This window comes from Pavona decussata, unplaced genomic scaffold (assembly GCF_977016875.1).
Source record: "Pavona decussata unplaced genomic scaffold, jaPavDecu1.1 SCAFFOLD_324, whole genome shotgun sequence".
In the NCBI taxonomy this organism is placed as follows: domain Eukaryota; kingdom Metazoa; phylum Cnidaria; class Anthozoa; order Scleractinia; family Agariciidae; genus Pavona; species Pavona decussata.
This window is the reverse complement of record NW_028145713.1, coordinates 1,760,203-1,773,792: the sequence shown is the minus strand read 5'-3', so window position 1 is coordinate 1,773,792 and position 13,590 is coordinate 1,760,203. Positions and strand designations below refer to the sequence as shown.

The 13,590-nt window shown below is 36.3% G+C and overlaps 1 protein-coding gene across 3 annotated transcripts in view; it reads left to right on the top strand.

The window, feature by feature from the left end:
* The first annotated feature begins 522 nt into the window (after positions 1 to 522).
* Positions 523 to 13,590, top strand: part of LOC146453749 (BTB/POZ domain-containing protein 7-like) — a 27,582-nt gene continuing 14,514 nt past the window's right edge. For all 3 annotated transcript variants that reach the window (XM_085096280.1, XM_085096279.1, XM_085096278.1), the window contains exons 1-4: positions 523 to 660; positions 9,694 to 10,947; positions 11,380 to 11,588; positions 13,339 to 13,414. In XM_085096280.1, coding sequence (XP_084952406.1) covers positions 9,876 to 10,947; positions 11,380 to 11,588; positions 13,339 to 13,414 — 1,357 coding nt within the window. In that variant the 5' untranslated portion in view covers positions 523 to 660; positions 9,694 to 9,875. The remainder of the gene's footprint in view (positions 661 to 9,693; positions 10,948 to 11,379; positions 11,589 to 13,338; positions 13,415 to 13,590) is intronic.

Genomic DNA, 13,590 nt, shown 5'->3' with positions numbered 1-13,590 from the left:
AGAGACTCTCTCTCTCTCTCCCGCGCCCCCTGCGGGTTAGGGGGAGGAGACGGCTGACATTTCAGACTACCTACTCACAGTGTACTCAGTCAGTCCAACGAAAAACTCTCCCTCCACGAAAAATTGCTTTTAAATTTACAGAAGATAAGTAATTAAGGGTACATTGTAGAGTTCGTGTAAAAAAAAATCAGCTTACCTTTATGATTCCAGCACTACTTTTCGTAGCTCTCTATTTGGTCTCACGCAAGACTTATATTTGGAGCTATTTGGGGCGCAAGAGGGGCGAGCTCACCGAACCGCGACGGAATTGGGACGACGACTTTTGCCTCGCTCGCTGCAAAAAAAAACTCTCGCGTGAGACCCCATTTAGAGAGCTTGCTCGTAGGCTATATTTTTCGCGGAACCACACAACTAACTTCATCATATTCGCGATAACCGGTCGCCCGTTCCGGAAACTTCGTCGAAAAATTCACGAACCGAACATTTCCCGATGCATTGCCGATGAAGAGATATTTCGAAGCGAGGTTACAAAGTTCATACCGAAGATTTGATGTTTTCAACCTGATTTTTTGGTTCGCTTCCTTTCAACAAGAACCTCATTTAATTTGTTGGGAATTTAAATGACGCGAGGGCTGTCCAGGGCTTAAAGTACCGTTAAAGGTAAGTTTGATAGATCAAACATTCTGTTGGTACCGTATATTTGTGATCGAACTGAAATGAAACGATCTTCTGGCTGTGAAATTGATGTTGAACGTAGCGACAGTCTGGCAGATTAAATTTCCTGTTGTTTTGGTTTTGATTTCTCTTTCATTATGTGATTGTGTACAAGTAAACGGAGATCTTAATACAAGGTTTTCTTTAATTTTCTTTTCATTGATTGAAGAGCATTTTTTGGTGATCAATGCGGTTCTGTTTATGAACGTTTCATTTCAATGATCGTCAACAACAGGAGTTCTGTTGGAAACGAAATGTATGAAAGACATGCTAGACTCCTTTGTTAGCCGGCGTATCAGCATGGTAATTTTTTGCTTTATTGATAAGGGAAGTTTACTTGTCCTTGCTGATTTACTCTGCAGTATATTACAATGTGTATTAAACCAATACTTATTACTGGTGCAAACCAAATGGATCCTACATTGCGATTAATGGCATTTTCTAATATTAAAAGTCGGCACAGACATGCATACAGGAAACAGACAAGGTCCTGTTTTTGTGCATCAGTGAGTTTCAGCAATTTTCATGCCCTCTCCCACCCCTCCCCTAGCACTAAAAATTCACCAAATACACAAAAGAGAACAACGACGATGGAATGCAAGGAAAGGACAAAGAAAAAAGGCTACAGCATTTCTGACATCTCTTGGTTCAATCACCACTGTTTTGAGTAGACTGATAAAATAACAATGAAATATTTTAATAATAATTGAATATTTATGCAGGATAACCCTTCAGCACTACCATATTGTTATCAGCACAGTCCTGCTAACTAAAAGTCAAGATAATTATACATAATTTTGTAGAGATGTATATAATTTCCTTGCCTTTCCTTGAGCAAATTTTACTACTACTTTCATTGATTTCTGTAGATGTAGATGTCTGGTTCTGCTTTCACATTGGCTCATCCAGAACAAAGAAACATTAAGCCACTGGCAGCAAGCATGTGCTTTTTGTTTATGTCGAATGACTGTTTCAACATGCTTCATCCTTTTTCACTTTCTTTTGCCTGACTTTTTAAACAAACTGCCTCGTCTTTTGAAAAGTTTCATGGATCATGATACTGGCCTTTTATCTCACTAGACTCAGTGATTCACACCTGAAAGAAAACCTTTCTCACATGAATCTACAGCTTCAAATGCAATATCATGAATCCATGAAAATAATTTGATTGGAATCCAGGATTGGAGATAAAGTTTAGTGCATGAAAAATGTGAACAGAGTACTGGATGTCTAATTACAATTAATTTAATTGGATTATAAAACCTTGTGAACACAAATCTGCTGCTTCGAATGCAATCATGAAACCATGATAATTAATTTGATTGTAATTCAAGATAGAGTTGAAGTTATAATCATGCAGGAAAAATGTCAATAGAGCCACTTGCAATAGTTATTGAAGGGGTGCGTGGAATAAGGCCCTAAGTGACTTTTGATGTAAGGTTAAATTCTCCTTTCATGTAAAAAATGAATACAAGGCAATTTGGAAGGAGAATCTAGCAATTTATCAGAAGTCACTTGGGGCTTTTTTTCAGGCACCCCTTCAATTGGTTACACATACTTATTCTAATATTTATCGCATTATTTTTGGTGCCCTGAAAATAATTTTTTTCAGACCTCATGTTTTAAAATGATTAATTCTAAATTTTCTTTTGGCAACTTTTGCCTTGGCAGTTGATTTAACCAAAGAGCAAACAACCCATGTTAATTTTTGAAACATTTGGCCAGTGATTTTCCCTGGTGAAAAACCTCACAGGATCTTCAAGGATCTTTGAAGATCTTCAAAGACCTGCGAAAGATCCTCAAAGACAAAGATCCTCAAAGGATCCTTACAGGATCTTTGAGGATCCTCCAAAGATCTTTAAAGATCCTGTATCTGCAAGATCTTGAACAAAGATCCTTAGGGAATCAATAAGGATCTTGCAAGGATCTTTCAAAGATCCTTGTAAAGATTCCTGCAAAGATCTTTGCAAGGATCCTTGAAGATCCTCAAGGATTAAATGAAGATCTTTAAAGAATCCTTAAAAGATCCTTGTAAAGATCTTGCAAAGATCTTTGCCAGGATCCTTGAGGATTTAATGAGGATCTTTGAAAAACCTTAAAAAGATCCTTGTAAAGATCTTGCAAGGATCTTTGCCAGGATCCTTGAGGATTTAATGAGGATCTTTTAAAAATCTTAGAAAGATCCTTGTAAAGATCTTGAAAAGATCTTTGCCAGGATCCTTGAGGATTTAATGAGGATCTTTGAAGAATCTTTAAAAGATCCTTGTGAAGATCTTGCAAAGGTCTTTGCCAGGATCCTCAAGGATTTAATGAGGATCTTTGAAGAATCTTAGAAAGATCTTTGCTAGAATCCTCAAAGATTTAACATGGATCTTTAAAAAATATATCTTAAATAGATCCCTGTAAGGATTTGAAACGGTAGCAAGTCTCAGCCAAGAAAATTAGTAACATTGTGAAGGGCTCAATTTTGCCGTGCAAAAGATAAAACTTGCAAAAACCGAACACAAAAGTCAATAAGATGGTATACATTAAGATGATTGCACTTTACAAGTCAAGCTTTCAGTCAGCTGATTGATCAAATTATATTAATAACTTGAAGATTAACTACAGAACTAAGTGAACTTAATGAAGAAGACAAAAATGTAGTGAAAACGATAAAAGAAGTCATATTCAATTTCATAATTGAGCTGGTATGATAAAAATCCTACATCAGAATCTCATATAAGTGCATTTCAGAGTCACACGACTGTTTCACTGGTGGCCTGTCATACATGAAAATTGCGCAATCACTCTTAATTAAGCCCATGCTAACCAATGAAATTGCCTCATTGTTTTTTTTTTAATTGCATTGAGCACACTTGGCACTGACATGAAAGCTACCAAATTAAGATTTCAGATGTTAACCAGAAGGTTACCTGTGAAGAGTTTCAAAGTTAACCTTGAGTTCCACACAGTCTGGAAAGATTAACCTGTTACCAACACATGGTACACGTATATTGAATCTAATGATCAGGGCTGTCATTAAGTTGTTAGCATGTGGCATTAAGCTTCTTACCTGTAACAATCTTGTCAATTTCTGACTAAAATGATCCTTCAACCATCAAGATCAACCGTAACATCAAAGTTCTTTCAAGGGAATTCAGGCCTAATAGCTGTTATGGGATAGGGCTCTTAATGACAGCCCTGATTTCATCAATTATTACAGCTACCCTTCCCATGGAACACATGCTAATTTAATCATGTTGGTAGTGCTTAAACACAGGACTAACATGACAAAGATGCAAGGCATCCATAGGAAAATAATTACTTTAGAAAAAGAAAATTAAAAAGGAAAATTTTTTAATGTTTTTTGTTAATAAGATCTTAATCAAAATTTGTACCGTGATCTTACAACCATTCTGATTAAGGTCTTACCACCTTACAATTATTATCTTGGTAAGATCTTAGCATAAATTAAGAATGACAGTTTTAAAAAACAGTTCTTATGAAGATCTTGAAAAACAAAGACAAAAACTTCTTGTTTGGTTCAATTCTTTATTAAGATCTCATAATATCATACAAGAATCTTGACAGGATCTAAGAATAAATAAACATGCCCGCAATACTCTTACACTGACTGTGATTATCTCTTTACTTGCAATTGTACTGTTATTAACAATAAAATTTACTAGTTGTTTGTTGTGACATCTTGTACATCTTAATACTGTTTCCTTCAGTGTTCTAAGTTGATAAACGCAATGTAGACATGTGTGTTTCTAAACAAAGGCTTAAAAAATATGACTGTTAAGACTTACAGTTTGCAGTTTACAGATTGTATTTGCATAAAAAAAACTAAATGCACGGTCCTCCACTGAAACTTACTTGTGAAAACACTATTACTTACAAACCTTCTTTGATGAATCTCAACTCCATTTAATGCCAAAAAGAACAAAAATGCTTTGAATCATAATCCCTTTGACTTCCATGCATAATGTTAGCTTTTAACATGAGCAAGAAAACGTGGAATCACAGCAACACTGGCAGCCATCTTGGATTTCATTCAGACTGCGAAGACTGGGCACCATTTTGGTCAGCAGTTATGCCACTGCAGGCTCGGAGAAAGACCGTTTCATATTAGATTTCAGGGATTTCAGGCGGGATTCAAATCTGTACAGCACACATTTCCTCTGGATTTTGCCTCTGCTAAGCCAGAAAAATGATGGCTTCAAGTAGCAAACTGTGGACAACCATTTTTTAGAAAGAGGTAAGTTTCGACACCAATTATTTTGTGAAAGACTGCATGAAAATGTGTGATCGTCCAAGCGAATTATAGACAACGTGCATGCATGTCTGCTTCTTGAAGATTATTGAGGTGGTCATTCCCTATTTAGTTTTTATATGAAGCCTTTGCAAACGTTTTTACGGAGTCATTTGTAGCCAGGTTAATATCATGACAGAGTTGGTATAAGCTGAAGACTTGAGTCATAGATCTTGATTTGGCGTGAAGATTAGTTTATGATCTTCGTGCATGGAGTGAACGACTGAAGGCAGCAACTAACAAAATTGTTACTGGTGAGAAGCTCACTGTAACATTGTCTAAAAAGTTAAGGGCAGCTTAGTGGTCACTGTGATCACTCAGAAGAACTGATTAAAAGTGCACAATTTTCTGTTTGACGGTAGATTTTCATCTCGATCCTGTCTCCATTTTGTTGTCAAGGTTGTCAGACTCAAAACTGCAGCTTCATAGTCAAGTCACCAAATCCTGCTCAATAAAGTCACTTGTAATTATGATAGTTGGAGTCTATTTTGACTGATTTAATTTTGTTGTGAATCATGACTTCTGCTACTTCTACTCGGCAACAATAATACTAAATAAAAGTTTGTACATGTAACTTGCATTATGGCAGTATTTGATCAGTTCTTGATTTCATAGTTGAAAACAGCAAGCAATATAAAGGGAACACTAAGTAACAATCCTTTATTGTTTTTGATCAATGCAATCATTTTTTCTTATAATAGGCTTTAATGAACATGTCAAAGCTGCATTAAGAATGGTAATATCTCACACATTGTTAATGGTTCAGCCTACACTCTGGAATTTTTAATTGGCTCAGAGAAACTCTCAAAACATAATCTGAAAAGTGGCATTCATGTGTCACTTTAAAGCTGTTTAAGAGACAGTGATCTTAATTTTCAGTTCACACAATGATGATGTAATCCTAGCTCTTCAGTGGGTTGTGGCTTAATCCAGCTACATGTACATTCCATCTCCAACATTTGAAAAACAATTGTTTTTAGTTGCTTCACTGAGTATCTCTTGTATGTTGGTGCCATTCTTTTCACTGAAAAGTTGAAAGACTCTGCTCCCAAACAGTATAAATTACTGGCCCACTGGCCTGAGTGGAAAGTCTACAACAACTCTCAATAGCTGTTGAAACGCTACTCCCCTTTCCTTTGGGTCAATGTTGTTTGAGCAAATTGGCGTGCACAATCATCATTGCTTTCATTGGACTTTACTTAGGAGGAGGAGAAGGTAGGGAGACACTTGTCACAAACAGTGTTTCAACATTTTGATGCCAATAGTAAGCTGCTGTCAGCATTTGCTCAGAGGCAAATAGTAGATGGTGACCTGACCAATGGGGGCATACACTAAACCTTAGTTAATAAATTATTATTGTTCTAATATTGGTACATATGTACATGTACCCTTTTTTAGCAAGGGAAATAGCGTAAAAAAAATGACATCTTGGTTTTTATTTTTGGTTTTAATTTTTCTTTTTTTCTCCACAGGGGCCATACAGGATAATTTCAAGCTTTCATGTTTTCTTGCTTTTAACATGCAACTGGAAGGGCTTATTGCCTTTTTCGTTACGTTTTTTAATGTTATTTTTTTTATTTTTATATATCTGTTTATTTTACACTAACAATAAAGAACATTATTGTACCAGTGGAAACCAAGCTCTAATTCATATGTACACTCTGTTAGGTTGCTTCTTTCTTGGGAAAATAATACTGGCAAATAATAAGTCTTAGGATTGTTTAGAAAGGCTTTAAAGCTGCCAGGTTAATTAAGTCAAATAGATTATTATAAGCGCTTCAAATTGATGCAAATGAAAGAAAAAGTTACATGTAGAACTTTGTCCTAGTCTAGGGAACATTTGTTGGTAAAGGTTTGTTTCTGTCACTCTTTTGTGAATTACAATATTATTAGAATAGTGCTGTTGATCTCGTGAGCATGCATCACAAGAACTTGAATACAATCTTATGCCTTGTAAAAAAAGCCATAATGGCATTGTAGATGAAAGTTTCCATGTTAACTTTGAAGATTGTTGTGATAAATTTATTTCACATGAATAGCTAAGATTTATCAATAAAAGGTTATCACACTTATAATTATTTATTTTTCTTGTTGGTTATGGTTTGACAATGCCTCAGCCTTTGAATTGAAGTGCTAGAAGCATATCCAGGTATGTGTAGGTTTTGCATTTTAAGCAAGCTGTGATCAAACTCTCAGGAACACATGATTCTAGGTTATTTCAATGAACCATTGTAGGTCATTGCCAGAAATGTCAGGGCAATCCAAAGAAAATAAAAAAACATATACACTCCAGGGTTTTTTTCCTATTTTGCAGCTTGCTTGGAAAACAAAATCAAATCTTGGCCCTTTTTGGTAAGACTGTGACAATTTCAAGATCTTGGTAAGAAACTTATAAGACCTTGCAAGATCTTGGTAAGAATCTTATATTAAAATCTTTTAAGATTCTGGTAGGAATCTTATAAGATCTTGTAAGATCTTTGTAAGAATCTTGTGAGATCTTGTAAGAGCTGAATTAGAATAAGAATCTTTTAATCGTACAAGATATACGAATCTTTTGACAAGATCTTGTAAGGTTCTTGTAAAATTCTTATTTCTTATTAAGAATCTTGATAAGATTATTGAAGGATACTTAATGAGGATCTTTGCAAGATCTTGGGAGGATCTGCATGAGGATCTTAATAAAGATCTTCAAGGATCTTTGAAAAGATCCTCAAGGATCCTTCATTTTCTTGCCAAGATCCTCAAGGATCTTTAAGGATCCTCTAAGGATCTTCAAAGATCCTCAAGGATCTTTAAGGATCCTCTAAGGATCTTCAAAGATTCTTGAGGATCTTTGAAAGATCTTGGGAGGATCCTCGAAGATCCTTGAGGATCTTTGCAAGATCTTGGGAGGATCCTTAAAGATCCTTGAGGATCTTTGCAAGATCTTAGGAGGATCCTTAGAGATTCTTGAGGATCTTTGAAAGATCTTGGGAGGATCCTTAAAGATTCTTGAGGATCTTTGAAAGATCTTTATGGATCTTTGAAGATCCTTAGAGGATCCTTAAAGATCCTTGAGGATCTTTGAAGATCCTTAAAGATCCTTGAGGATCTTGGCAAGAAAATGAAGGATCCTTGAGGATCTTTTCAAAGATCCTTGAAGATCTTTATTAAGATCCTCATAAAGATCCTCATGCAGATCTTTAAGGATCCTTAAAGATCCTTGAAAGATTTTCACCAGGGTTTAACACTAATCTTAAGCCCTTGGCCAGTTGTGGTTCCAAATGTTTTTGGTTTAAAAATTTTCAAACCAGTTTGATTTTTATTCCCCTTTGTCTTGGATTATTGTTAATGTAATGAATACTAACTGCGCAAAGGAAAATAAAAGCTCAACTGGGTGAAAAATTTTATACCACAACATATGCACAGGTTGAAAAAATTTCAAGGAGTCCACAAGGTCAAAAGCCATGAAGTTAGGAGCCCAAAGCATTTTCTTAAGGCAGCCTTTATACACTGTATCATCTCAATGATTTGTCATGGGATTTGTTGAGAGAATTTATTTAAACATCAAGACATTTTACAGCTGTGTCTTTGTTGATCATCTTCTTTATATTCTCATAACCTCTGTTTGGTCAAGTAGGTATGGTAAGGAGAAATTGGAGGCTGGTCACTATGGACTGGGGCTTCAAGGGTTTACATAAAGGAGCAGTGTCACCAAATTTAGTGTCACTTTGAGTGGCCCTAAACATATTTGAATCAGTGGAATCCTTAAAATTATGGTTCAGTTTTGTTAACAATATCCCTACTAGTGCACAGAAATTAGTACTAATTTTGTTTGGCTGCGGATGGCAAGGATGGAAATGGATTGAAACTTGAAAAAATTTTCCAATTTTGTTCTTCTTGTGTATTTTAGAGAAGTCGCTAAAAACTGATTATAGTTAGTTCTTCCTTGGAGAAAACACTTAATATTTTTCATCTCTGTGTTCTAACAGCAATTTCATGTCAGCAGAAAGGTTTCTCGTGAAATATTTGTAATGAGCACTTTTGACCAAAATACAGCAAAATCGCTATGACAGTGCCCCTTTAAAAACAGGTCACCTAAGGTGGTACGTATACTATTTAATATGTTGTAGGTTAAAATGAATCCAGGTTAAAATGATTTCAGCCTAGGTTGATTTGTATTTTCCTTTGTTAAGGTTGAGTAATTTACATCTGAAACAAAGGAAAATACAAATCAACCTAGTTTGAAATCATTTTAACCTGGGATTCATTTTAACCTACAACATTTACACCCATATCCCTATAACAGAGATATTATTAAATGTACTAGAAATTCACAACTGCCCTAACCGAACAAATACATGGAGACCATAATAGAGAGATTTAAGACCATGTTTATGGCACACGGCAAATGGCAGAAATAACACATGACCACAATCATTATCCTACGTTTGCTGCTTGTCATTGTCCATTTCTAATGGAAGTTGAGTGGTTTCATGTTGCTATCAAAAGCAAACACTATTTTGTGTTATTCTCATATGCTTACTAATTCTCTTGAGGAAAGGCAGCGTAAACGTGAATCTGCTGTTTGCCATTTGCTGTAAACACGATCCAAAATCTCTCTGTTGGTGCCATGTTGGTAGCATCACAAAAAGCCACCAGAAAGCTATAATAATATTGCTGTGTATTCTTTTATTTCGTAGGTGTTAATTAACTCAACCCTGAGATTGGAGTAAGGATGCAAAAGTTGTGCTATCCAGAACTGTGCAAAATACCACACATTAAAGCTGCAAGGATTTAACCAATCCTTCAGATTTGCCCTGATGCTGCTGCTGCTTACCAGAATATAACATTTACACTGCATTTTCTTTATTTTGCGGCCAAAATGGGTGCAAATTCTTCAATAGAACAGCATTCACCTGACTCAACATTAGTGCGAGTGCCACGTTACACGCTGGAAGAGAAAAGGAAAAAGCTTTCCAAGTTCAACACCCTCAAGAAGAAGTTAACCAGGAGTAAGAGTGGTTTTAAAAGCCATGATCATGGAAAGATGCTGCGAGATTTAACACAGACGTGGACGACGCAAGAGATTAATGCACTGGTTGAGGAATATGAAGCTATGATGAATGTCAAAGAATTGAAAAACCAGACGAATCTTGTACGACAATCTGCTCCATGTTTAAAGAAAGATCTCTTCAGGTTGTATGAAGAGGGAATATGCTCTGATTGCACTCTTGAATTTGAGGGCACTCATTTTCACGTCCACAAGGCCATTCTTTCATCTAGATGTCCGTTTTTTAGGGAACTTTTTTCGCATTATACTGAAGCAAATCCTGTTATTCACATGGAGTTCAAGACAGAGGGAATGACAAAGGAAATCTTTTCTTCCCTTCTTTGCTATTTATACACTGGAGACTTTACACCAAAGAAATCAGGCCTTGAGTACATAGATGTTTTGATCAATCTCGGTGAGGAGTTTGGAACACCAAATGTTTTGGAACAGGATTTCAAACTGCTTTTGAACAGCGGTGAATATGCCGATGTTGTATTTGTTTTTCCTTCGCAAGATGCTTCAGAGACCTACCAGTCAAGCGATGGTGTGACAATTTCTGACCACACGTACGAGATTTTGTGCCACAAAGCTATACTCTGCGCAAGGTCGCCATATTTCAGATCTCTGTTTCTCAAGGATAACTTGAATTTCTTGGAACAAAAAGCAACAAATTCCGGTTTGCACAGACTTGTCTTGGACGAATCGGTGATGACTCGACAATATGCTCGCATACTATTACAATGTATGTACACTGACTCCGTGGATTTGTCATCTGTTGTTAAGTGGAGCTCAGAGGATCGAAGATATCACGCGCCTGGAACTCATAAACTCTTGACATCAGCAGAAATTGCCATGGAAGTGTTTGAAGTAGCAAGCTTTATTGATTTACCTGTTCTTATACAAGGTACGTGAGCAAAGCTTCTACCTATAATTTTAGCTGGTGAATAATTTGTTTCTTGTGAAAGTGTTTCAATAGCCAGAATTTACAAATGTAAAAGATTTTGTGTCTGGGTCCTTATTTTCCCGGACATGAAGTTGAGGACTGTAGCCTCTCTGGCTGCTTTCCTGGATCTACCACTGGGTGAGCCCTGGGCTTGTCTATACATTCTTGCATCTTGGTTGATTTGATGTAGAAAGAATGCAATCCTGATACAGATTGGAGTCGAGATTGTATGGGACAATGTTGATTGTCTGGCAACCCCCTGCAGGTTTTGCAGGGGCGGTGATTTCATCACCAACATGGCAAAGGAGAGAGAGGCTGGTGACATCAGACACACTCCCTAATCTTTGACTATTACTAGTTTTACAGTTGTAATTGGACCTGATTTCTTTTCAGGTTGTGAAGACATCATTCTTGAAGAGCTGTCGCCCTCCACCCTCCTCCCCACCTTGGAGTGGAGTTCCCTCCCTCACGGGTCCGACTGGGTCTACAGACAGGCCATGCAGTTCCTGCAGGATGAGTTTGTCAACATTGCGCAGTCTGATGCTTTCTCCTTTATGCCGAGAAGATATTTAGTGGAGGCATTAAAATCAGATTTCCTGCAGGTATGTATTGCTGATGCTCACAGTTTTAATCATTTTAGGGATGTACTGTTACTGGACTAGAATTCTGCCATCTTGAGCACTCTTAACTTTTGGTAAAGAGATTTGTTCAAGAATGCAGGTATTTGAGATGTACTGAAAACAACTTACCCTGCTAAAACTGGTTCTGTTTTTGATAATAGAGACCTTAATAGATTCTAGTACGAGTACAACAATTACTAATACGAGATTTAACAGAGTTCAAGTTTTTAGCGAAGTACTAAGAAAAGACATATCCGAGGAAGCTTCATTTTACTCTTTGTGATTGACAAATTTGATGGAGTTGTTTTGAATAATGATACAGAAGCTACATGTAAGCCCTTTTGTGATTCCATAAAGGCAAGACCACCTATGTTTTGAGGACTTCGTTTTGCTACTATGCTGTTCTCACAAAAAATCTAACTAAAATTTAAATGATGACAGCTATCTTATTTTCCCACCAAAATGGCACCAGTACACCTGCGCACACTCTTTACCTATTGGAAAAATTTGTAGTCCAACACTGTACTCATGCTTGTACTAGAAATATCTAAAGGTCTCTCAAACCTGTATTACTGAGCAGTAACACTCTTCTATTAAATTGTCAGTTCTCAAAGTACCAAATCCTGTTCCCCTTACTACCTGTAAATGTGACCTTTATTTACTGGTCACCTCTATCAATCATTCCCAGTCACTAAGTTGCAATTGATTTCATTTTCGTTCCCTTCACATATGTGTTAATAATTATTTAAACAGCCACTTTGAGAAAGGTTATGGTATGCTGGCCAGCATAAATAATAAAAGGATTTCTCAAACTCATTAATAATTCTTTTGTAAATGGTTTGAACCCAGGAGTCATGTCATAAGTACGTAAATTATGATCATCCGGGTGAGTGTAGTCCTGAGAAGGACTGTTTGTGGTGACTTTGACTGACGTTTCCACAACCTGAGCGGAAGTCATCTTCAGAGTCAAGTGAATTGTGGAACGTCAGTAGGTGGTATATACGTCTCTGGTTGTTAACCTGATTGGTCAACGAAGTCCAGATTTTATTGGTCGTTTGTCAGTAAGCAGTGATGTTATTGACTGTAAAGATGTTTTTTTTTTTTCGTGAATCATTAATAATTCATAAAGCAAAAACAAAGCAAATCACTACCGTGAAGGAGGTTTAGAAATGTGATCTTAATTATCGTAAAATTTTGTGAACTTCTGCTTTGAATTTCTTCAAGAATTATCAATAGTTTGAGAATCTATATCACACATTCAAAAGATTGTCTTCTCCTATTTCCAAACACATCGAAGTTGGTTAAAAAATCTCGGCTATGCCTTGTTTTTCCAACCTACTTCTCGGTATAAATCGGATGAAACACTCTTCCTCGTGTTTGATATGTTACGACAAACTGGTTTATAATCAAATGTTGTGATTTGTTAAATTGCAAATGGCAAAATTTCAAAGTTCTCTTACATTAATTATTTTTTTGCAGCTCTAATAAACCATTTATGTGTGGAACTAAGGCAAATGTACATGGGTTTGTATTTAGTCCCCTCCTTTAGTCCTAAATTGCAACAACTTGCTTATTACTTTTTTAGCAAATGGGGGCTTGTCATCATGCTCTTTTCAAATGTTTCATTAAATGCTGTAATTTCACAATCTTAGCTTTGTGATGGCATCGTACAGCTACATGTATATTAGAAGTCTTGTTGTCTCTTTATTTATGCCTTTTTCTTTGTCTCCAGGCCTGCGAGCACGACGTGTTGCTTTCTGTTATCAGATGGGGTGAGACACAGGTTGTTCGGAGTATGGCTGAACAAGGTGCATTTTTTAATGAAATCTGTTAAAATTAATCATAGTTGTCGTTTAAAATAATTAGTCAGGGTATATCCCATTCAGTTTAAGTAATTTTTACATCAGGCATGCTAAATTCTGTTCATGGAAATACAGTGTACATGTAAAAGCTGTTGAGTCTGTGGATGAAATTCTGATGTGTT